This window comes from Podarcis tiliguerta, assembly GCF_965153285.1.
Source record: "Podarcis tiliguerta genome assembly, chromosome: 8".
In the NCBI taxonomy this organism is placed as follows: domain Eukaryota; kingdom Metazoa; phylum Chordata; class Lepidosauria; order Squamata; family Lacertidae; genus Podarcis; species Podarcis tiliguerta.
Genome location: NC_139541.1, coordinates 86,073,088 through 86,098,819, shown reverse-complemented (window position 1 = coordinate 86,098,819; position 25,732 = coordinate 86,073,088). Strand labels below are relative to the sequence as shown.

Here is a 25,732-nt window from a genome sequence, read left to right as displayed (position 1 = left end):
CATTACTTTCTAGGGGAAAGGGCACCTTGGCTTTGGAATGCTTTGGTTTTGGAACGGAATTCCGGATTGAGTTTGAGAACCAAGGTACCGCTGTACTTCTGAAAGTCTGGCGTTTCCCCGTCGAGAATTCTGCCACCTTCCACGGTGGGCTTTTGGCTCGGAGAATAAATCTTCCGCGGACACTGGGCAGCCATCTGCCAGGGACCCCTTTGCCGCAATCCCCATAGCTGTCGACGTTTCCCTTTTTTTAAAGGGAAACCCCCTTATTCCAAATAGGATTCCTCGCAAGAAACGGGAAAAGTTGACAGCTATGGCAATCCTTGCCTTACTGTGGGGCGTCGGGCTGGATATCCCGTGGGTTTCCCAATCAGCTCAACAATCCTGTGAATTCTGCCTACAGATGCGACTGGGAAACCTGGACGCGCACGTAATGCAGACGCGAAGCAAACGGGTTGGGGGCTCCCCCTTCTCCCCCAGACTCACCAATGACAGCGAAGATGAGCGTGTTGGTGAAATGGCGGTAGAGCGAGAGCTTGACCAGGTTCCGGCGCAGTTTCAGCAGCTTCATGGTTTGCACCAGGCTAATGAGGATGTGTTGTTCGTTAAGGAAGACAGCAGTGGGTGGCAGTGGGGGGGGGAGAGTGTCTGGGGGGAAACCCAGCCAGATGGGCCGAATATAAATTATTATTATTATAAAATTATTATTATTATTATTCCTACAATACGTCCCACGGACATACCTCTCCTGCTATGTCCCACGGAGGACCTTACGGTCTTCAAACAGAACATCTTGGAGGTCCCGGGCCACAGGGAGGTTAGGCTGGCCTCAAGCAGAGCCAGGGCCTTCTCAGTACTGGCCCCGACTTGGGGGAACACTTGTCCCTAGAGACTGGCCATGGAGGCGCAGGGTGCAGCCACAGCAAAAGTGGCATTTTTCCATCTCCACCGTATCAAGCAGTTGGTCCCTTACCTTCCCCGCCCCAACCTGGCCACAGTGATCCACGCAACGCTCACCTCCAGGCTGGATTATTGTAACTCGCTCTATGCAGAGCTGCCCTTGAAGCTGTCCCAGAAACTCCAGCGGGTGCAGAATGTGAGGCTCCTTACGGGGTCCTTGCCACGGGATCACATTCATCCAGTGCTTTACCAGCTGCACTGGCTCCCGGTGGAGTCCAGGGTCAGGTTTAAGGTGCTGGTTTTGACCTTTAAAGCCCTATACGGCCTAGGACCCTCGTACCTACGGGACCGCCTCTCCTGGTATGCCCCACGGAGGACCTTAAGGTCCACAAATGACAACACTTTGGAGGTCCCAGGTCGCAAGGTGGTTAGATCGGTCTCAACCAGAGCCAGGGCCTTTTCGGCCGTGGCCCCGATCTGGTGGAACGCTCTTTCACAAGAGACTAGGGCCCTGCGGGACTTGACATCTTTCCACAGGGCCTGCAAGACGGAGCTGTTCCACCAGGCCTTTGGCCAAGGCACAATCTGACCCCCTCCTTTGGTAATCCTCACAGAACTCTAGCCCAATGGTTGCCATCAATTTGATTCAGAATTGATTTCAGAATGAATTGATTTTAGAATGCTGTGTTACTTTTACTGCTGTGAGCCGCTCTGAGCCCGGCTTCGGCTGGGGAGGGTGGGATATAAATAAAATTTTATCTATTTATTATTATTATTATTAACAGTGGGGAGGAGAGAGGACTCCTGCGCTTAGGCCCTGCTTGTGGGGTTGCCCCACAGGCCTCTGTTTGGCCCCCATGAGAACAGCATGCTGGCCAGACCCCACAGGGTTCTTTTTATAGAGCCTCCAGGTCCAGACGCAGTCTATCTGGGCCACTGGGTTGTTCCCATGTTCTAACCACCGCCAACTACGCCTTCCCAGCAGATAAGGAGCGTCGCTACGGGCAGGGAGCTCAACCACCCGAAAAGGAGCAGATTGTTGGGAAAATGACTTTTCGGGGGAGGAGGGCAAGAAACCGAAAGGCACATGCAGGCGAAACTGAACGAGAGTCGGGGCCCGGCCAGGCAGAGCACAGAGGATATCCACCAGCAGAGGGCAGAGTCGAGCATAGCCAGAGGGATAGCAGCTAGCAGCACCAAGTCGTCTTGCGCCTGCGATAAAACGGGGGGGGGGGGGGGAGACAAGAGAAAAGAAGGAGAAAGAGGTGGTGAAGAGGAGAGGCAGAAAGAGCAGGGAGGCCAAGGTGCAGGCAGGAAGCCGAGCTGATTTGCAGCTGAGAACAAACAGCTCGTCAAAACAAGCCAGGCGCCTAGGGCGAGCGGACATTCGCTTCCAGGCGACCACGCGATATAAAGCGTTTGGGTTATAAAGACCAGGACTAGCCGCCTGAGCAACAGCTTCTACTCAAATGCAATTTTGGTTTTAAACACAGTGTAAGGAGTCTCTATGGGAGTATATTGTATTTAAAAATGGGGTATCAGAGTTTTTAGGGGGCTAACCAGGCTGGGATAGCTGGGATAGCAGGCTTGTGGGGTTTTGAAGGGCTGCCTTCAGATGTCTCCTAAAAGTCAGATAGTTGTGTATTTCCTTGACATCTGGTGGGAGGGCGTTCCACAGGGTGGGCGCAACCACCGAGAAGGCCCTCTGCCTGGTTCCCTGTAACTTGGCTTCTCGCAATGAGGGAACCGCCAGAAGGCCCTCGGCGCTGGACCTCAGTATCCGGGCAGAATGATGGAGGTGGAGACACAGAAATCCTTTGTGGGCTGCCGGATTAGATTGCAAAGCTTTATCCTTCTCCATTCATTTAGAAACCCCCCTCCCAATCTCCATTCCAAGGCAAGGGAAGAGCAAAGAGAAGGCAAACTGCCCAAGTTTCTAGTCCCTTGTAAAGGATATCCACCAGACGATACACGAATCCACAAACGCCAGGAAAATTTCACAGATGAGCGCGGCGGCTTTAGTTTGCTCCTGGGGTGGGAGGGGGACAGTCAGGCTGAGAGGGCTGTTCCTGGGCTTAACCCCCCCCCCCATGACACCCTCCCTGCCTCCCCCTGTGCCGCCCGCCCTTACCGATTTGACTCGCAGGACCCCCTCGATGATGGAGAAGATCAAGTACATCAGCCCCACACCCACGACCCGATTCAAGAGAGCCCCCAGCCGTGGCCTGCGGAGAGAAAAGAGGGGCAGAAGTTGAGGAGCCGAGTCACCGGGAAAACGGGGCAGGTCTCTTGTGAACGTGACGGCGCTTTGCCGCGATTCCTGTGCCGCAGCGGGTTGGGCCAGATGACCTTGAGAGGTCCCCTCCCAGCGCTGCAATTCTGGCAACCAGTTCTATGATCCGAGAATGTCTCCCAGGCAAGAGAATCATCATCATCATCATTTATACCCTGCCCATCTGGCTGGGTTTCCCCAGTCATTCTGGGCGGCTTCCAACAGAATATTAAAATATAATAATCTATGAAACATTGCAGATGGTCCGGGAATCAGCGTGTTTTTACATGAGTAGAATGTGTCCTTTTATTTAAAATGCACCTCTGGGTTATTTGTGGGGCATAGGAATTCCTTCATTTTTTTTTCTTTTCCAAAATATAGTCCGGCCCCCCACAAGGTCTGAGGGATAGTGGACCGGCCCCCTGCTGGAAAAGTTTGCTGGCCTAAGTGGCACAAATCCCGTAGGAAGACAATTGATCCAGAACTTGGACAGACCTGGAGCCAGATGTGGCCCTCCAGACCTTTCTAAGTGGCCCTCAACCCCCCCCCCAGCCTACGCCCTGCTCTGCAACCCGAGTTTGCTCAGCCGGGAAGTGCCCAGGCACCTGGGAAATGCCTCTTGCTTCCCTGGGTGCAGGATAGAACCACAGAGCCAAAAGGGACCCTGCAGATCATCTAGTCCAACCCGCTGCAATGCAGGATATTTTACACCTGATGGGGCTCAAACCCACAGCCCTGAGATTAAGGGTCTCATGCTCTGCTGACTGATAGAGAAGGTGTGTTGGAAACTAGCTGAAGGTCCTGTGTGAGTGCCTGGAGGCGGTTGGAGGATGGATGGCAGCTAACAGATTGAGGTTGAATCCTGACAAGACAGAAGTACTGTTTTTGGGGGACAGGAGGTGGGCAGGTGTGGGGGACTCCCTGGTCCTGAATGGGGCAACTCTGCCCCCAACGGACCAGGTGCGCAGCCTGGGAGTCATTCTGGACTCACTGCTGTCCATGGAGGCGCAGGTCAGTTCTGTGTCCAGGGCAGCTGTCTACCAGCTCCATCTGGTACGCAGGATGAGACCCTCCCTGCCCGCAGACTGTCTCGCCAGAGTGGTGCATGCTCTGGTTATCTCCCGCTTGGACTACTGCCATGTGCTCTACGTGGGGCTACCTTTGAAGGTGACCCGGAAACTGCAATTAATCCAGAATGCGGCAGCTAGACTGGTGACTGGGAGCGGCTGCCGAGACCACATAACACCAGTCCTGAAAGACCTACATTGGCTCCCAGGATGTTTCTGAGCACACTTCAAAGTGTTGGTGCTGACCTTGAAAGCCCTAAATGGCCTCTAAGGCCCAGCAGACCTGAAGGAGCGTCTCCACCCCCATTGTTCTGCCCGGACACTGAGGTCCAGCTCCAAGGGCCTTCTGGCGGTTCCCTCCCTGCGAGAAGTGAGGTTGCAGGGAACCAGGCTGCAGAGGGCCTTCTCGGTGGTGGCGCCTGCCCTGTGGAACGCCCTCCCACCAGATGTCAAAGAGAACAACAACTACCTGACTTTTAGAAGACATCTGAAGGCAGCCCTGTTTAGGGAAGCTTTTAATGTTTGATGTACTACAGTATTTTAATATTTTTTTGGAAGCCACCCAGAGTGGCTGGGGAAGCCCAGCCAGATGGGCGGGGTATAAATAATAAATAATAAATTATTATTATTATTATTATTATTATTATTATTATTATTATTATTATCATTATTATTAGACAACTGGCTGCCCCACATGCTTTCTCCCCTAGCCCCGGCCACCACTCCCATGCGGCCCCCGGAAAGGAACCCGGCCCTCAGGTGGGGAACACCGAAAGGCCCTCCCACCGCCCTAGTCGAGGATCTCAGCGAGGTCTTCCCCATCCCAGGAAAATAAACTGGCGACATCAGGGACTGACGTTGGGGCCTTCTGCACACCAAGCAGGTGTCCTCTGCTGCTTTGGCCAAGGGGTTCCCTCCCCGGCCGGGACACTCACTTAACGATGCCGTATCCCAGGCTAGCGATGATGACCAGAACCCGGGCCAGCATCCTCTTCACGGCGCACAGGACCTCGGCAAATATCACCGCCCCTTGCACTGGAAAGCAGAAGGAGAGAAGGTGGAATGAAGTTATATGGTTTTAGCAGAAATGTAATAAAGACTTAAGTAAAAGTGGATTGATAACGGGATAAAATGAAAAATTTAAGGTTAAACTGTTAAGATAAATTATAGAACAAAAATTGAGTAAGATGGAAAGAATTTGCTGAAATAGTTAATTGAAATAGAATACAAAAAAGGGAGGTGTGAGGATGTCGATGAACCAAGTTAATGAAAGGTAAAGATACGGAATATTGGATGTGTGTGTTTAATGTATTGTGGGGTTTTTTTTTCATTTTTCTTTGTGTTTTTTTGTATTGTTGTAGTGTGTTTTTTTTGTAACTGTAATGTATGCTTTGTTAAATTTATATTGTTTCCTTTTCTTCCTTTTTCTTTTTTCTGTAATTTCCAAACCTCTAATAAATATGTTTTTTTAAAAAAAAACAGAAGGAGAGAAGGCGCCGTTTTGAGAGAAGGCAGAGGCTGCGAAAATGCAGGGCAGCCCCTGCAGAGATGAACCAGAAACTTCCCGCAAGGTCCACGCCTGGCGCCCCCAACCTGCGGCCCTCCAGCTGTTTTGGGACTACAACTCCCATCATCCCTAGCTAACAGGACCAGTAGTCAGGGATGATGGGAACTGTAGTCCCAAAACAGAGCCGAAGGTTGGGGGTTCCTGGTCCACATCATACATTTAAAGCTCCACAGTCCTGCTTTAAATGGTCATGGCGGCTTCACCCAAGGAATCCTGGGAACTCTCTCTGTGTGTGTGTACAGTCATACCTCAGGTTACAGATGCTTCAGGCTGCGATTTTCGGGTTACAGACTGCCGAAAACCAAAAGGGGTTACTTCCGGGTTTCGCGCATACACAGAAGTGCTAAATTGCGCATGCGCAGAAGCACCGAATTGCAACCCGCGTGTGCGCAGACACACCGCTGCAGGTTGCGAAGGCTGTGGGTTGTGAGCGTGCCTCCTGCACGGATCCCGTTTGCAACCCAAGTCCCCGCTGTATTGCGAAGCACGTCGCTCTCCGCAAGTCCCCGCTGACCTGACGTCCCTTGGCTCTGGATGCTCTGGAACTCAGCGTAGAAGACGGCCTTCTCTAGCATTCCCAGGAGGATGACGCCGCCAATCCAGAACTGGATGCGAAGGATGTCTCGCCAGTAGCAGGCCAGCAGGACCAGCCAGAGGACCCCGTAAAGCACGTAGACAATGCACATCACCATGTAGAACTACGGGGGAGGAAAGGGCAGGAGAGGGATGAGGCTGGAGGAGGCCCTCTGGACCTCACGGGACTACAACTCCCATCATCCATGGTGATCGGGCCACACTGGATGCTGGGAACTGTAGTCCCAACACCTGGAAACTGACACAGTATATAGAAATGGGTCAAGACAGGATTAATCATTAATGCGTTAAAGTGGAAAATTTAAATTTAAATTGTGTTAGGATAAATTTTAGAACAAAAATTGAGGAAGAGGGAAAGGATTTGTTGAATTAGTTAATTTGAACTAGAATACAAAAAAGGGAGGTGCGAGGAAGTCGAGGAAACAAGCAAATGAAAGATATAGATATGAAACTTGAATGTGTGTTTAAATGTTTTTGTTTTTTCTTGTTGTATTGTTGTATTGTATCTTTTTTATTTTTGATGTATTGTTTGTTGAATTTGTGTATTGTTCTTTTTTCTATCTTTCTTCTTTCTGTAACTATAAAATATCTAATAAATATTATTATAAAAAAAATATAGAAATGGGTCAAGACAGGAATCCTGACACAGCGGCAACTACTGGACAGAGGTGTCTTGGCCGCTGTACTCCGCCACCTTCCAGGCTGGACTACTGCCATGTGCTCTACGTGGGGCTGCCCTTGGAGACGACTCGGAAGCTTTGAATGGTCCAAAGCGCATCATCGGCCGGGTGTCTCTTTGTTTTGAAACGGCTGTGCCGGTTGTCGGTCTCTCTGAGCTGCCCGCCGAACCCACACGAAGCATTGCCAAGCCCCACGGGGGGAACCCACGGGGAGGAGAAGAACTCACCACCATCAGAGGCCACTCGGAGGCAGAGATGTACTGGTGGTCGGGATGCTTCATCTGCACGTCAACTGAAAGTTGGAGGGGGAAAAGGAGACAGGTGAGCGGAAGGGGCTACGGGAGAGGAAGCACCAACATTTTGGCACGCTTTTCCCACACAAAAGGTGGCAAACATATAGCCTCAGTCCTGGAAGTATTCCAAGCTAATCCGCCAGCACAGTTATTATTTTTTTTATATATAATATTTTTTATTAAGATTTTCACATAAGAAAAAAAAAGATACAAAAATAAAAACGGATAAAAACACTTCGATTTTCATAATATTTCTTGCGTTTGCTTATTTTCCGGACCTCCCCAGACCTCCCCTCTCTGCATTCCAGTTCAAATATTTAATCAGCAAATCCTTTCCCTCTACCTTATCTTTATCTTGATCTTAATATATTATACCTTTTGTTTTTCGTCTGTTAACCTTCCATTTTTCCATATTCCTTCACCACATTATTACTAATAACCCTTTAACCTCAATCCAACATCATTCTAACATTCATTAGTTTTATAGTATTTCTGTAAATATTCTTTAAATTTCTTCCAATCTTCCTCCACCAACTCTTCTCCCTGGTCTCGGATTCTGCCGGTCATTTCCGCCAATTCCATATAGTCCACCACCTTCATCTGCCATTCTTCCAGGGTGGGTAAATCTTGTGTCTTCCGCCAGCACAGCTATTTTGTACGGGGCTCAGATTTGGACGGGCACTCCCCTTGGGTCTACGGAAGCTGACCAGTCACTGCTCTTAAGGCAAATTTCCTCTGTCCCACCCTGTGTCCCAAACGCATCATTGCGCCTAGAGGCTAATCTTCCCTCGGTAGAATGATGGATCTGGCGTGGGACACTCAACTATTGGCTTTGCCTAAACTCAAATCCCCCCAGTCTAATATCCCTCGTGCTGCAAGATCCCAAAAACTTCACTCTTGTGGTTTATCACCACAACAGCCACTCACTGTGGGTTTTAGTCGAGCAACAGTCTAATTTGCCAGTGCCTAAATGATATCGAGCGTCAGAAAAACTTGGCCATAATAAGGAAAATTTTGCCCATGGTATGACCATTTTCCACCTACCCATTTCGACTCTCTGGCACCCTATCTACACAACTGAGCAATCCTAAAATACAGACGCATTTTTACTCTCGCAAGATTGAGTGTCTTGCCCTCGGCTGGACTTGAGGGACGATTCCGACAGATTCCACACGAGAAACGCTTATGTCCCTGTGGAGATGGCAGTTGCAAATCGGTGGCGCGTGCCCTTGTGGCTTGCACTCTTTATAAAGACTTGAGGAATGAGATTATCACCTCTCTTTTATTGCCCATTCCGGGTCTCCCAACCACTACCACAATGTCCTTTCTCTTGGCAGATCAAGATGAGCAGGTGACAGCAAAGGTGGCAAGGTTTTTAGCTGCGGCAATCAGAATAAGACCCACTATCTGACCATTGATTCAAAGCCCTAAAATGTATTTGATATAATTGATTTTTTCATTTCTATTCTTTGCATACTGTATTGTATAAATCTGATGTTTTAAATTACTATTTTTTTTAAAAAAAAACCATCGATTTTTATCCACCCTGCATTGTACACAACAGAGCTGGAAAACAAAGCCCATCTCTTCACCCGGGTTTCTAATGCCGGGAACAGAACAGCCCGGGTCGTTTCTTGCGCAAAGGCAAAGCTTCCCCCCCCCCCAACTCAAACGCCACTCCGCTGACTAATCTCAACCCTCGCCGCCCATGGAAAAGCTGCGCCGTTTCACTCACTTTTGATCTCCCAGTTAGGAGACGGGTTCTTGTCGCTGAGGATCCTGAGGATGAAGACGTACGGCCCGTCCTCCCAGGTCACGGCGACCGTCGAAACCTGGAAAGAACCCCCCGGAAAAACCCCCCGGGTCAGCCAAGGTTCTGGGACTCAGAAGCGTTGCTGCGCCAACCGCGGAGGGCATGGCACAGCCTTCATGACAAACAGCCTTTGACAGCCCCCCCCCTGTAGTGATCAGGTGGGATTGCTATGAGGAATTACAAAAAATACGAAGCAAGCCATTTGTGTCCGCAATGAAAGCATTGCGTTGACTGGGTTTGAGCCATTTTGATATGATTTCTGATCAACCCACGCCTCTGCATCTCTGTCCTGTTCCTCTGCCTGACAGGCACGTATTCTAAATACACAGGCCAGTTGGGTCACCAGGCATCCTGGGTCATAAAGATGGAAGGTAGTTTTGATGTAGTTTGTTAATCTTTAGGTAGATCTTAAGGGCCAGGAACCTAGACAGCATCTTAAACCTTAAATCTTAAACCTAGACAGCATCATAAAAAGCAGAGACATCGCCTTGCCAACAAAGGTCCGTATAGTTAAAGCTATGGTTTTCCCAGTAGAGATGTATGGAAGTGAGAGCTGGACCATAAAGAAGGCTGATCGCCAAAGAATGGATGCTTTTGAATTCTGGTGCTGGAGGAGACTCTTGAGAGTCCCATGAACTGCAAGAAGATCAAACTGATCCATTCTGAAGGAAATCAGCCCTGAGTGCTCACTGGAAGGATAGATCCTGAAGCTGAGGCTCCAAGACTTTGGCCACCTCAGGAGAAGAGAAGACTCCCTGGAAAAGACCCTGATGCTGGGAAAGATGGAGGGCACAAGGAGAAGGGGACGACGGAGGACGAGATGGTGGGACAGTGTTCTTGAAGCTACCAGCATGAGTTGGATCAAGCGATGGAAGACAGGAATGCCTGGTGTGCTCTGGTCCAGGGGGTCACGAAGAGGTGGGCACGACTAAACAACAACAACCAACCTCTAACTTCTGCTTCTTCGCCACTGCGCTCTTCGCGGTGCCTTTGTCTTCCTTCTCGCTGGCCGAGGCAGCTGGCTGTGCAACATCCTTGCTCTCTTGTGTGGCTCCAGTTTCCTTCCCCACGGCCTTTTCTTCTGCCTGCTTGGGAGCCTCCCTCTTCTTCACTCCCGACTGGGGCTGCGGGCGAAACGGGAAAATGGGCATCGGGAAAAGGGTGGGAGCGCCAACGAAAGGGTGGCGCCTCTTGGAGGAATCGGTCCACCTGTCGCTCTTGGGAGCCGCCATGCCTGCAAATTGAAAGGGTCCCAAGAAGGGGAAAATATCCCTTCTCTCTCTCTCTTTTTTATATATAAATTTTTATTAGTTTTAACATACCATTTTCAACAGTAATTAAACATGCTTTTACATCTTATTCAGTTTTTTTGACTTCCATCAGTCCTGTCTGTAAATTTTCCAATCTCATCTCTTAGTATACATTTCCTATTACATTTAAAACTTATAACCGATCATCTCTATTCTTTATCTATTTTGTAACACTTCTTATATTTCTCCTTGACAAAACTTCTTGTAGTCCTACTAGCCTAATTTGTTGGTTACAATTGCTCTTCCGATACCCTTCTCTCTCTCACCCACTGAAAGAGGGGGTGGCAAACAAGGGAAACTGCGTCTGGTACCCGGCAGTCAGCGATTTCGGAGAAAATCAGGCAGAACCCACAGGGCTGCAGCAAAGCCACCGACGATATCTGTTGTTATACCAGGGGTGGGGGAAAAACTTGGAGTCTGGCCAGGGAAGGGAAGTTTTTAATGTTTAATGCTGTATTGTGTTTTTAATATTTGCTTGGAAGCCGTCCAGAGTGTCTGGGGAAACCAAGCCAGATGGGTGGGGTCTAAATAATAATAATACAGCCATACCTCGGATTAAATGTGCTTCAGGTTGAACGCTTTCGGATTGCGCTCCGCAGCGACCCGGAAGTAACAGAACGTGTTACTTCCAGGTTTTGCCGCTCGCGCATGCGCTGATGGTCAAAATGACATCATGCGCCTTAAATTTAAGGTTAGATTGTGTTAAGATAAATTATAGAACAAAAAACTGAGAAAGATGGAAAGGATTTGCTGAAATAGCTAATTGAACTAGAATACAAAAGAGGGAGCTGTGAGGAGGTCGATGAAACAAGTAAATGAAAGGTAAAGATATGGAAATATTGGATGTGTTTTTAAACGTTTTTGTTTTTCTTGTTGTTTTGCTGTATTGTTTTTTTATTTTCGATGTATTGTAAGGTATTGTTTTGTTCTGTTAAACTTTTTATTGTTTCTTTCTTCTTTTTTCTGTAACTATTAAACCTCTAATAAATATTATTTTTTTTCAAAAAAAATGACATGCGCATGCACGGAAGAGGTGAATTGCGACGCTCACACGCACGCACAGACGCGGGTTGTGTTCACTTCTGGATGCGAACGGGGCTCCAGAACGGATCCCATTCGTATCCAGAGGTACCACTGTAATATATATTATTATTATTATTATTATTATTATTATTATTAATGCTACCCTCCAACTCCCATTTGGGACTCTCCCTCAGGCCACACTCCCCCCCCCCAGCTTTCTCCCCTCCCCCGCCTTGAGAGAGTTTGTTTTTCCTGGCTGAGCTGCACCCCTGGAATATACTGATAATAGCTCTGGCTTCCTCTGATGGAGGAGGGAGAGGAGCGTTTGGGTATCCATGGCAACCAGCTTACCCCACAATGGTAAAATTCGCACTGCCCACTTTCCTTCTGGCTTTGTTCCCCCCCCCGCCATGCTGAATGGCACAGAAACACCCTGCCTATTTAGGGAAGAGCCATCTGGCCTAGTGGGAAGATCCATCGCACCACTGAATTTCATTTAAGGCTGGCTTCGGGGGGCCCGGGAGCGCGGTTAAGAGTAGCACTTGCAGCGCTGAGCGGAAGAAGAGCTTGTGGATCAGGCCTAAGGTCTACCCGATACAGGGCTGCTTGCTTCCAGAAATCCCATAAGGAGAGTAAGCGTCTTCCCCTGCTGTGGCTCTAATAATAATAATAATAATAATAATAATAATAAATAATTTATTTATACCCCACCCTCCCCAGCCAAGACAGAGCTCAGGGCAGCTAACACCAGATATAAAAGCAATTGATTGAAATACAGCTTAAAAAACAATATTAAAACACAACATTAAAACATTAAAATGATGCCTCATTTCAGTGGAAACTCAATCAAAAACCTTTTGGGGGATGAAAACGTCAAATCTTCACCAAGGCCAACTATCCAGACTGGCCCTACATGGGCCAGAAAAAAGCCAGGGAAGTCCCCAAATAGGAGTTCCAACCCAGAAGAAGAAAGGGGGGGGGTCAAATTGGCTCCAAGCCAAAGGCCAGGCGGAACAACTCTGTCTTACAGGCCCTGCGGAAAGAAATCAGATCCTGCAGGGCCCTGGTCTCTTGAGACAGAGCGTTCCACTAAGCCGGGGCCAGTGTTGAAAAGGCCCTGGCTCTGGTTGAAGCCAATCTAACTTCCTTAGGGCCTGGGACCACTAGGGTGTTGCTATTTATGGATGTTAAGGTCCTCCGTGGGGCATACTGGGAGAGGCGGTCCTGTAGGTACGAGAAAGAACATAAGGAGAGCCTGCAGGATCAGGCCAGTGGCCCTTCTAGTCCAGCATCCTGTCTCCCTTGTGGCAGGGAGTTCCACAGTTTAACAGCCATCCAACCCAACCCCCTCCTTTAAAGCAAGCCTGCAGCCCCTCACTATGTCGTCGGGCAACAATAACAAGGCCAGGGACTCCTGTCTAGGGTGAGACCACAGTCCCGTCCCCCCCCCCCCCCAGTTCCCCGACTCTCCACTGACCGAACTATCCACGCCTGGCTCCTTGAAACGCTGCAGCTTTTGGGGTTTGGGCAGCTCTGGGAAGTGCAGCTGAAAAAGAAAGAGAGACAGCCAGCTGTTAGCACCCTATTCTTTTCTCCCGACAGAAGCCCCTCCATCACGACCCCTCGCCAATTTGCATTTCCTAAGGGAAAACGCCCCTCACACCTCCACATCTGGAGATAACCCTTGGCTGCAAAATTGGACCGGATTTCTGCCTCCGCTTGGTTCAAAGAGAAGCCGCTTTTCCCTCCATGCTCCTCAGGCTTCCTCCCCAAATAAATAATAATAATAATGAATTTTATTTATACCCCGCCCTCCCCAGCCAAGGCCGGGCTCAGGGCGGCTAACAACCAATAATAAAAACAAGCTGATTGGAATACAGCTTTAAAAACAAGGTTAAAGACAACAAAATCATAATCATAATTTATTATTTATACCCCGCCCATCTGGCTGGGTTTCCCCAGCCACTCTGGGCGGCTTCCAACAGAACACTAAAATACAATAGCCTATTAAACATTAAAAGCTTCCCTGAACAGGGCTGCCTTCAGATGTCTTCTAAAAGTCTGGTAGTTGTTTTTCTCTTTGACATCTGGTGGGAGGGCGTTCCACAGGGCAGGTGCCACCACCAAGAAGGCCCTCTGCCTGGTTCCCTGCAACTTGGCTTCTCGCAGGGAGGGAACCGCCAGAAGGCCCTCGGAGCTGGACCTCAGTGTCCAGGCAGAACGATGGAGATGGAGACATTAAAACATTAAAAGGAAAGAACCAAGGAGGAGCGAAGGGGTCGCAATCTTCAGCCCGGAAACCCAAACGTTCGCCGGCTTGCACTGAGCAAACTGGGCCACAACAAGACACACTTTGCCCGAAAGCTGCCCCCCCCCCCCGTCCGGTTTCCTTTCAAAATATTTCCTCCTCCGCTGATCACCTTCATCCCGTTAGCGAAGGAGCAGGAACAAGGCTTCTCCGCAGCCCGCCCTGGGCTCCCCCCAAATCTTCCTGCCTTTTGCAGACACAAATCCTCTTTCCTGCTCCGTCCAAAGGCCAGCTCTCCCCAACGCAGCCACATTCCCCGTTAAACCCATCTCGCTCCACCCGCGTCCCAGCAACTTGCCGCCCGCCATTTTGCATTGCCCACCTCATTGAGCTGGCTGCACGGGACCAGGGTCGTGTACCAAATATACTGGCCGCCTCCAGCGACGCTGGCCTCCGTTTCGTGATGGCTCAGGTACTGATCCGCCTTGCTTTCCTGAGAGGGCAGAGGAGGAAACTGAGAAACGGGTTGTCCAAAAACTAAAACACAGACGCGTGAAAAGATTAAGATTTGGGGGGGGGGGGAATATACGATGAATTAAAAAAGGTGATGGAGATAACTTTTACTAAAAAACCAGAGGCATTTCTGTTAAGTATTTTAGATAAAGAGATCACCAAAAATCTAATTCTTGTATGCAACTGCAGCGGCTCGTATACTTGTGGCCAAGGGGTGGAAAGATCACGGGGCTCCAAAAATAACAGAATGGCAAATCAAATTACAGGAATTGGTGGAGACGGCTCAATTGACTAGGAAACTCAGAGGAAACTCAAAGCAAAAATTTGCCGAAAAATGGGACGGTTATAGAATGGTTCAAAAATACAATAATAGTTTTGGCTCCGTGCTAGCATTCGAGTGATAAAGGAACTAAAAGGAGGTGGACAACAATTAAGGATTTATTATGTTTTCAGAATGTATTGGAAAATTTATATAGAAAGGTGTATTGTTTTGTGTACATTCGATTGTAAGATAAAATATATGCAAAGGAACTTGGCAGGAAGTCAAAAGTTGAAGAAAAGATTTTGGAAGATAAAAGGGGGAAAAATATTTACTTTCACTATTATCATTTTGCGTGCAGGTGTGGGTGTCTGCACATATGTGTGTTTTTGCATGGAATGTTTGGGAGGGAATAAGACGGTAAATAACAAATAAACTAAATAGTGATGTATGTAATTTTTATTTCTTAATTATATTTAGCGGTAGTATGGTTGTATTGTTTTTAGTAACATAAAATCATTAAATAAAAAATATTTTTTAAAAAAACAAAAACTAAAAAAGTGGTGTTCAGGAGCATTGCTGCCTTCAACCACAGAGACAAAGCACAGACATGCTGGCTAGCAGCCATCGACAGGCTTCTCCTTCACGGATTCGTCAAATGCTCTTTTAAAGCCCCCTATGTTGGTGGCGCTCCTGTGGGAGGGAGTTCCGCAGTCCAACTCTGCACCGCCCACAGACACCCCAGAGGCCCCTGGGCTTCTCAGGGACTCTTCAACCCGCCCCAGTTCCACCCCACAAGCAAAGAAGGGGCCGGTTGCTCACGTCTATGTAGACCTCGTCGTGGCAGTGGGAGCTTCTGAGGTACCAGGTGATGTTCAGGGACAAATCGGGGGCGACGCAGTTCTTTTCCACAACTGCAAAGGGAAAGAAGCATTAGGCAAAGCCGCCAGGAGGGCAGCAAGCGTCTGGCGCTAACCAGGCATGAAACTGAGCCCTGATATGCCTTACCTTTGAGGCTAATAATAATAATAAATATTTCTACCCCGCCCTCCCCGGCCAGAGCCGGGCTCAGACCTGCTAACACCAATAAAATCACAGGAAAAACATAATACGGGGGAAAACAAAAGAAAAAAACCCAATTTAAAATACAGGTTAAAATGCATTTAAAAATGCAGCCTCATTTTAAAAGTAGCCTAGAAATCAAGACCATAAGGGGAGAGAAACATAAGGGTCAGAGTGAGTCCAAACCAAAGGCCTGGCGGAACAGCTCTGTCTTGCAGGCCCTGCGGAAAGATGTCAAGTCCCACAGGGCCCCGGTCTCTTGTGACAGAGCGTTCCACCAAGTCGGGGCCAGCGCTGAAAAGGCCCCGGCCCTAGTTGAGACCAATCTAACCACCTTGAGACCAGGGACCTCCAAGATGTTGTAATTTGTGGATCTTAAGGACCTAATGCATTAATTTATTTATCTGTGAATGTATATCTGTGCACACAAACACACACATAAGTTACTGCCAAGGGCAGGAAAAAATAACGTGGTGTTGGATGGCATAAAGCCAACAATAAGAAAAACCACCATGAAACAAGTACTGTATGCTCTGCATGCTCTGGTTATCTCCCGCTTGGACTACTGCAATGCGCTCTACGTGGGGCTCCCTTTGAAGGTGACCCGGAAACTACAACTAATCCAGAATGCAGCAGCTAGACTGGTGACTGGGAACGGCCGCCGAGACCATATAGCTCCGGTCCTGAAAGACCTGTATTGGCTCCCAGTCCATTTCTGAGCACAACTCAAAGTGCTGGTGTTGACCTTGAAAGCCCTGAACGGCCTCAAAGGCCCAGTATACCTGAAGGAGCGTCTCCACCCGCATCGTTCTGCCTGGACACTGAGGTCCAGCTCTGAGGGCCTTCTGGCGGTTTCCTCCCTGCGAGAAGCCAAGTTACAGGGAACCAGGCGGAGGGCCTTCTCGGTGGTGGCGCCCGCCCTGTGGAACGCCCTCCCACCAGATGTCAAAGTGATAAACAACTACCTGACATTCAGAAGACATCTGAAGGCAGTCCTGTTCAGGGTATTTTTTAATATGTGACATTTTAGTGTATTTTTCATCTTTGTTGGAAGCCGCCCAGAGTGGCTGGGGAAACCCAGCCAGATGGGCGGGGTACAAATAATAAATTATGGTGATGATGATTATTATGATTATTATTATATCACAAAGTCAGTAAAGGGAGCTGGATCATTCCTTCGGAGAAAGCCTGGGTGAAATTAGAATTGTAGGTTTGGAAGGGACCCGCAAAGGTCCTCTAGACCAACCCCCTGCAATGAAGGAATCACAGCTAGAGAATCCACGACAGATGGCCACCCAGGCTCTGCTTAACAACCTTCAAACGAAGGAGAGTGCACCCGCTCCCGAGGGTGTCCCTTCCATGGCCGAAGATCTCTTACAGCCACAAAGTTCTTCCCCATGTTTAGTCGGAATCACCTTTCCTATCCTGTGAATTCCCTTTCCATGGAGGCTCAGACTGCAGCTATAACAAAGGTGGCATTTTTTCATCTCCGCCAAGCTAAGCAGTTGGTTCCTTACCTCTCTCGCCCTGACCTAGCCACTGTGATCTATGCAATGGTCACCTCCAGACTGGATTACTGTAACTCGCTCTACGTGGGGCTGCCCTTGAGACTGACCCAGAAACTCCAGCGGGTGCAGAATGCTGCAGCGAGACTCCTTATGGGGTCGTCGCTGCAAGATCACATTCACCCGGTGCTATACCAGCTACACTGGCTCCCGGTGGAGTACAGGATCAGGTTTAAGGTGCTGGTTTTAACCTTTAAAGCCCTATATGGCCTAGGACCCTCGTACCTACGGGACCGCCTCTCCTGGTACATCCCACGGAGGACCTTACGGTCTTCAAACAAAAACATCTTGGAGGTCCCGGGCCACAGGGAGGTTAGGCTGGCCTCAACCAGAGCCAGGGCTTTTTCAGCTGTGGCTCTGATCCGGTGGAACGCTCTGTCCCAAGAGACTAGGGCCCTGCGGGACTTGACATCTTTCCGCAGGGCCTACAAGATGGACCTGTTCCACCAGGCCTTTGGCCAGGGCACAGCCTGACCCCCTCCTTCAGTAATCCTCATAGAACTCTAGCCCAATGGTTGCCATTCATTTGATTCTGAATTGATTTTTGAATGAATTTCAATTAATCAACTGTGATTTTATGTAAACTGTGTTACTTTCACTGTTGTTAGCCGCTCTGAGCCCGGCTTCGGCTGGGGAGGGCGGGAAATAAATAATTTTATTATTATTATTATTCATTGGTTCGGGTCCGACCCTCCGGAGCAGCAGAAGAGAAGCTTGCTCCATCTTTCACATGACAACCCAAGATGGCTGGCAAATAACCTCTCAGTCGTCTCTTCTCCAGGCTAAACAGACCTAGCTCCTTCAACTATTCCTCATCAGGCTTGGTTTCCAGACCCTGGATCATCTTAGTCGCCCTCCTCTGAACACCTTCCAGCCTGTCAATATCTTTCTGAAATTGTACTGCCCAGAACTGGACATAGGACTCCAGGCTTCCTTTGATCTAGACACTAGACCTCTGTTGATGCAGCTTAGAATAGCATTACCTTTTTTACAGCTGCATCACACTGTTAAGCTAATACCCCTAGATCAGCGGTTCTCTACCTGTGGGTCCCCAGATGTTGTTGGACTACAACTCCCATCATCCCTGAGCTCTGGACTTGCTAGCTAGGGGTGATGGGACTTGTAGTCCAACAACATCTGGGGACCCACAGGCTGAGAAAGGCTGCCCTAGATCCTTTTTGCATGCACTGCTGTCAAGCCAGGTTCCCCTCCATCCTATATCTGAATTGGAGGCCTAAATGCCAGTATCGCTGGGGCACCCCAGAGCCACCACAGTAAAGGCCCTGCTCTTAGTGGGAAATAAGACGAACCCTAGGAGCGTATCGCACCACTAAAGCATCTTCCCTGAGGATGGAGGTTTCTCAACAGGAGTGGGACACAAGGTAAGTCTTTGCACAGGTGAGCTGGTTCCCTTTTATAACAGCACCAGAACTTACATTTGAGGATAATCTGGGTGTCCTTAAACATTGTTTTGGGTAAGACAAACAGGTTCTGTGTTTGGTTCTGAAAAAGAAGAACAGCAAAAATGGACTGATTAGAGACACCCTTATTGGGCTCGTTCCTCCCCAAAATAGGTCCAGGCCCCCACGCAAGGTTCTGACTCGCAATGAAAACAACCACTTAGCCTCAGCAGAGCGACAACTTGCAAGTGGAAAATTCCAGCCTGCTCCTCGGGAGAAAGAGATGCTGAGCGGTGAGGAAACACGAGCAGCCTTGTGTTACGGGCTGTGCGTCCCCATGGGTTAAATTTCCAAAGAATGCAAGCTCAGAAGGCAAGAATGAAAGCCAGGGCGAAGTCAAATGCCGGACAGGAAGCCGCTGGGCAATTTGGGGCCGGTCACTACCCTCAGTCTCCCCTGTCTGCATTATGGGGATAATACCGACGGCAGAGGACTGAGATGAGAACACCATATAATGTTCGATAAGCATTGCAGCAGGGTGGGAGGTGGGAGAGACGCAGCTTGTGGGACCAGCAGTGAGGCAACATAGATCTCCTCCCTCCCACAACTGCTGCAGATCCTAAACCACAACCTGAGGACCATCCATCCCACACACAGAAAGAGTTGCCTGATGTTTAGCTGTAAACATTAGGGCCCTCGTATCTACGGGACCACCTCTCCCGGTCTGCCCCACAGAGGGCCTTAAGGTCCATGAATACCCATAGTTTAGATGTCCTGGGCCATAAGGAAGCCAGACTATCCTCCACCAGGGCCAGGGCCTTCTCAGTGGTGGCTCCGACCTGGTGGAATGCTCTGTCCCACGAGACCAGAGCCCTTCAGGATTTAACTTCCTTCCGCAGGGCCTGTAAGACAGAGCTTTTCTGCCTGGCCTTTAATTTGAATTCAGCCTGATCTTTTATTCCCCTTCCTTCCCTCCCCCTCCCCTTTTATGAAGATCACCCGCTCTGAGACCCCACAGCTAATTCTCCCCTGGTCTCCTCGCTGGCCCAAGGAAGACCAATTCAGCCAGCTAGCCCTGGGGATTATCTAATTGATTTTTGATTTGTATCATTATTCATGTTTTTATATTGTATTTTATGCTGCTTTTATAATTAAGTGTTTTAAATTTGTTGTTAGCCGCCCTGAGCCCAGTTTTCTGAACCGGGAAGGGCGGGGTATAAATAAAAATTAATTATTGTTATTTATCATTAATGCCCCTCTCTGTTGTCTCAGCTCCACATATTTCTCCTCTTAGTATGAAACTGCTTTATACGGAGTCAGATTATATGCCCATCAAAGTTCCAGGTGATGCGCACAACAACTCCCATCATCCCTGCCCATTTGTCCATGCCAGCAGGGGCTGATGGGAGTCAAATCCCAAACTCTGGGAGGCCACAAAGCTGGGGGGAGGCTGATCTGGCACAATAATACTCCGGCAGAGAGTGAAGTTTTTCCTAACCCAGAGATGCTCAGGGCAGAAACACGGGTTGTTTTCTGTGTTCAAAGCTTGCGCCCTGAGACTAAACTCTGGGCTTATTCTGGGACATCCTGCGTTTGCCAGCAGTTTTCCTCTAGCAAAGAAGGAGGGTTGGAAGGAAACGGCAGAAACTTGGAACAGCTGCCCCACGGCTGCCCCCCCAGTTGCCGACACAACTGGCGGTCAACCCATTGCAAATTCATAGAATCATAGAATCCTAGAGTTGGAAGAGAGCACAAGGGCCATCGAGTCCAACCCCCTGCCAAGCAGGAAACACCACCAGAGCACTCCTGACATATGGTTGCCAAGCCTCTGCTTAAAGACCTCCAAAGAAGGAGACTCCACCACACTCCTTGGCAGCAAATTCCACTGTCGAACAGCTCTTACTGTCAGGAAGTTCTTCCTAACAGCAGGTGAACTAGGCTTAACTCGCGAGGCAGACTGAAAGCACCTGATCTGCCTTCGCTCTCCGCAAGTCAGGGAAACACAGTCATTCAATGGCACTGAATTAACCTGGCGCCCTCCAGATGTTTTGGGCAGATGTTTGCCTGAAGTCTCAAACATCTGGGTGGGGTCCAGCCTGGAAATGGGTAGTTTAGACCAGGCATAGGCAAACTCGGCCCTCCAAATGTTTTGGGACTACGACTCCCACCATCCCTAGCTAACGGGATCAGTGGTCAGGGATGATGGGAGTTGTAGTCCCAAAACATCTGGAGGGCCGAAGATTGGGGATGCCTGGTCTACACCATACATTCCTGTTTAGGGAAGCTTTTAATGCTTAATAGGTTATAGTAGTTTAGAGTTTTGTTGGAAGCCACCCAGAGTGGCTGGGGAAACCCAGCCAGATGGACAGGGTATAAATAATAAATTATTATTATTATTATTATTATTATTATTATTATTATTATCTCCATGGTGCTGCTTTATTTTATTTTTTAATAATATTTTATTAAGATTTTCACAAAAAGATAAAGAAAACTAAAAAAAGAGAAATACAAAAAATAAAAAGCAATTAAAAAGAATTCAATCTTTCAAAACATATCTTACATTTGCTTGTTTCTCGGACCTCCACACACCTCCCCTCTTTGTATTCCAATTCAGTTTGTTTATTCAGCAAATCCTTTCCCTCTTTACCTTTATCTTAATCTTGATCTTAATATATTTTAGCTTTAACTTTCCACCTGTTAACATTCCATTTTTGCATATTCTTTCATAACATTAATGCTAAAAACCCCTTAACTTCAATCCAACATCATTCTAACATTCATTAATTTTGCAATATTTCTGTAGATAATCTTTATCCATGGTGCTGCTTTAAACGGTAATGGCGGATTCCCCCAAAGGAATTCTGGGAACTGTACTTTTCTCAACTTTGTTAGCCCAAAGGTTTAGACCAACCTGGGCGGAATTCACCTGCTACCCAAATCAGCAATGCAACCTGTTTGCCGAGGTAAACGAATATTAACTCGGGGGCAAACATTCCACTCGGCTTTATTGTACCCGAGAACAAAAAAGAAGTCTGCCGTCTCAAAGGGCAGCCTTTATCTTGCACCTGGGAAGCGCAGTTACAGAAAAACACCTGGCCCAGGACACAGGACTGTGGGCGAGGTTTATGAGCCTGAAGAACGGGGAAAATAGGCCACAGGAAGAGCATGCATGTGCCCTTCGCTGTCTGCAGCGCCACCGAAAAAAGAAATTGAGGGTGGTGGTTTTGGTGGGTGGGTTGTGCGCTCAGGAAATGAAGAACTAGGTCTCCCCACTTTCTCACATTCAGAGGGAAGATCAGGGCTTGCGGTGAGAACGTGAAAGCACTTCCCGCTCGATGCCGCCTCCGCCGGTTAATAAACACTCAGTGTGATTGATTTCTCAAGCGCTCCTTCCATTCTGCCCTCCGCCAGCGGCTTTCAGTTAGGGGAGGCTTGTAAATAGAGGAAGACTTTCTTGTTCATAGATCATGGGTAGGCAAACTAAGGCCCGGGGGCCGAATCCAGCCCAATCGGATTCAGCCTTCTAAATCCAGCCCACGGACAGTCCGGGAATCAGCGTGTTTTTACATGAGTAGAATGTGTGCTTTTATTTAAAATGCACCTCTGGGTTATTTGTGGGGCATAGGAATTAATTCTGTTTTTCCCCCCAAAATACAGTCATACCTCGGGTTACAGACGCTTCAGGTTGCGTGTTTTTGGGTTATGCACCATGCCAAACCCAGAAGTACCGGAACGAGTTACTTCCAGGTTTCAGCGCTCGTGCAAAAGCACTAAATTGCTTTAGCGCATGCGCAGAAGTGCCAAATTGCGACCCACGCGTGCGCAGACACGGCGCTGCAGGTTGCGAACGTGCCTCCTGCACGGATCACTGTATAGTCCGGCCCCCCCACAAGGTCCGAGGGACAGTGGACCGGCCCCCTGCTGAAAAAGTTTGCTGACCTCTCTCACAGATGGTATAAACTGCCTGTTCCCATCCCTGAAACAATCCCAAAGACAGGAGAACTTCGGATCTTTTTCTTGCTCAAGGAAGCTCACCCCCCACCTCCATCTTGCCACCCACCTTCTATGGAATGCGATCCTTTAAGACCCAAAAGAGGGGTGCAGACTTTTCTTATCTCCTCCCCTCTTCCAACCTGCCATGCCCATCTTTTTCCCAAACCTGGACAACACTCCCCCCCCCCCAAAAAAACCAGTGTCCATAACTCAGAAATGGTTCACACCTAGATCTGTTAGCATGGTGCACACAGAGGGAAAACTCTTCGCCTGCTCCATTGGGTTGAATGGCAACCACTACTATCACCCATGTAAGTAGACCGGGTGCCTTCAATGACATGGACCAGGCACAGGCAAACTCTGGCCCTCCAGATGTTTAGGACTACAATTCCCATCATCCCTGACCACTGGTCCTGTTAGCTAGGGATGATGGGAGTTGTAGTCCCCAACATCTGGAGGGCCGGAGTTTGTCTATGCCTGACATGGACAAAGTGGGGAGGCTAAGAATCAACTTGATCCCCTTCTCCTCTTTCCTTTTTCCTCCTGTGATGGAACTCCTATTTGGGGACTTCCCTGGTTTTTTTCGGGCCCACGTAGAACCAGTCTGGATAGTTGGCCTTGGTGAAGATTTGACGTTTTTATCCCCCAAAAAGTTTTTGATTGAGTTTCCAATGAAATGAGGCTGCATTTTAATGGTTTGCTGTTGTATTTTAATCTTGTTTTTTAAGGTGTATTTCAGTCAGCTGTTTTTATATTTGGTGTTAGCCGCCCTGAGCCCTGTCTTGGCTGGGGAGGGCGGGGTATAAATAAATTTTATTATTATTATTATTATTATTATTATTATTATTATGTGTCCTGCAGATGCCCCAACAGACAGGAGCAAGACAAGAAGGGAGGGGATCACAAGATCCCCAGTAGGGATCTGCCGCTGAATGTAGGCCAGGAGCAAGGCCAGCAGGGGCCAGTATTCTTATTATTACCCCCACATACATTTGGGGCACCGGCCCCAGACTCTGCTCTGCTCCTTTCCTCCTAATGGCCGCTGAGGATCAGGCCTGCTCAGGTTTGGCTTCTTGGTCACACCGCAGCGTGACAAGCGGTTGCGGGTGGGCTGCCTCTTTATTCTGAGGAATTTTAATTCAAACACACACATTGGGAGTATAACTAAATTATTATTATTATTATTAGGGTGCCATTCATGACAACGCCGGCTATTTTCCTCTCCAAGGCCATTATGTTATATTATTTTTATTAAGTTTCTAAGCCACTCTTCATCTGAGGAGCACAGGATGCTTTACCATATAAGAACACAAATAAAAGCACCGTGGTATACGAACAAAAACAAGAACCCCACATTAATGATATAAAGGTTAATTTTGAAAGCCATGCAGCAGGAGGGAAGGAAGTTGGCAGGCTCTAAAGAGCCAGGGACGTAAAGGGGAGTGTTATGATGCAAATGTATATTATAAAATGGAAAATAAATCAGAACCCCACATTATTATATTGAAGTTAATATCCCCAAGCATTATATTAACTATACTGTATTATACCACACTATATATTAATTCTATCATATTGACTGTATTACAAAGACTATATCATTTTACTTACATACTGAGTTGTATAAATTGCCTATTATATTAATATTAACCCTTATTAATTGTACTATATCATGCTACACTATGTATTAATTATAATATATTGATTATATTCCATTGACTATATCATATTACTTACGTACAGTGGTACCTTGGGTTAAGAACTTAATTCGTTCCGGAGGTCTGTTCTTAACCTGAAACTGTTCTTAACCTGAAGCACCACTTTAGCTAATGGGGCCTCCCGCTGCCGACGCGCTGCCAGAAAACGATTTCTGTTCTCATCCTGAAGCAAAGTTCTTAACCTGAAGCACTATTTCTGGGTTAGCAGAGTCTGTAACCTGAAGCGTATGTAACCCGAGGTACCATTGTATTGAATTGCATTAATTGCATATTACATTAAATACATGTTAACTGTACTATATTATGCAAACTATGTATGAATTATACTATCTTGACCAAATCATATTGACTATACCGTATTGAATTGCATTCATTGTGTATTATACTAACATTGGCCCTCATTAATTATACTATATTATGCCACACTATGTATTAATTACACTATATTGACTATATTATACTGACTATACCGTATTCAACTGCATTAATTGCCTATTATACTAATATTCCCCCTTATTAATTATACTATATTTTGCCACGCTATGTATTAATTACACTATATTGACTATATTATACTGACTATACCGTATTCAACTGCATTAATTGCCTATTATACTAATATTCCCCCTTATTAATTATACTATATTATGCCACACTATGTATTAATTACACTATATTATACTGACTATACAGTATTCAACTGCATTAATTGCCTATTATACTAACATTGACCCTTATTAATTATATTATATTATGCCACACTATGTATTAATTACACTATATTGACTATATTATATTGACTATACCGTATTCAACTGCATGAATTGCCTATTATACTAATATTCCCCCTTATTAATTATACTATATTATGCCACGCTATGTATTAATTACACTATTATATTGACTATACCGTATTCCACTGCATTGATTGCCCCTTCTTAATTGTCCTCTATGATGCCCCGCTCTGCATTCCTGACCCCTCGCCCCCTCCCTGCCCCCTTAACCCCTTCTCGCCCGGGGGGGCGCCCCTCACTCACCCCGCGGGCCTGGAGGCTCCAGCGCCCGGGCTCGGAGGCGGCCCCCTCGGCGGGCCGGGGCGCCAGGGCGGCCCCGCAGGCCAGCAGCAGCAGGGCCAGCCGGAGCGGCGGGAGCCGCGGGCCGGAGCAGCGCGCCAGGCGCCCACCCGACGCCATCCTCTTCCGGAACCGGGCGTCACGTGGGGAGGCGGGGGCGGGGCCTGGAGAAGGGAGGGGCGGGGCGGAGGAGGAAGAGGAGGCTCCTCCCCCCTGGGCCAGGGAGCGGGAGGAAAGAGGCCGCCCCGGGAAGGAACGAAGAAGGAGGCGGGGCGCCAGGGAGAGAGGGAGAGATGGACAGACAGAGCAATAGATAGACAGACAGACAGACAGATCAAAAGGTGTTGTTGTTTCATCGTTTAGTGGTGTCCGTCTCTTCGTG

General features: G+C 48.0%; 1 protein-coding gene across 4 annotated transcripts in view; it reads right to left on the bottom strand.

The window, feature by feature from the left end:
* The window catches only part of LOC310684343 (transmembrane protein 87A-like), a gene marked incomplete at its 5' end in the record, with an annotated part of 34,421 nt that extends 8,951 nt beyond the window's left edge, over positions 1 to 25,470 (bottom strand). For 2 of the 4 annotated variants that reach the window (XM_083455337.1, XM_083455339.1), the window contains 13 exons: positions 484 to 592; positions 2,855 to 2,926; positions 3,029 to 3,122; positions 5,172 to 5,271; positions 6,318 to 6,501; positions 7,305 to 7,369; positions 9,106 to 9,202; positions 10,131 to 10,307; positions 12,994 to 13,062; positions 14,147 to 14,257; positions 15,359 to 15,450; positions 18,600 to 18,666; positions 25,315 to 25,470. In XM_083455337.1, the coding sequence (XP_083311463.1) occupies positions 484 to 592; positions 2,855 to 2,926; positions 3,029 to 3,122; positions 5,172 to 5,271; positions 6,318 to 6,501; positions 7,305 to 7,369; positions 9,106 to 9,202; positions 10,131 to 10,307; positions 12,994 to 13,062; positions 14,147 to 14,257; positions 15,359 to 15,450; positions 18,600 to 18,666; positions 25,315 to 25,470 (1,393 nt within the window). Of the gene's footprint in view, positions 1 to 483; positions 593 to 2,040; positions 2,110 to 2,854; positions 2,927 to 3,028; positions 3,123 to 5,171; positions 5,272 to 6,317; positions 6,502 to 7,304; positions 7,370 to 9,105; positions 9,203 to 10,130; positions 10,308 to 12,993; positions 13,063 to 14,146; positions 14,258 to 15,358; positions 15,451 to 18,599; positions 18,667 to 25,314 lie in introns of all 4 variants that reach the window. The other 2 variants (XM_083455338.1, XM_083455340.1) reach the window with 1 other exon arrangement.
* Positions 25,471 to 25,732: the final 262 nt, after the last annotated feature.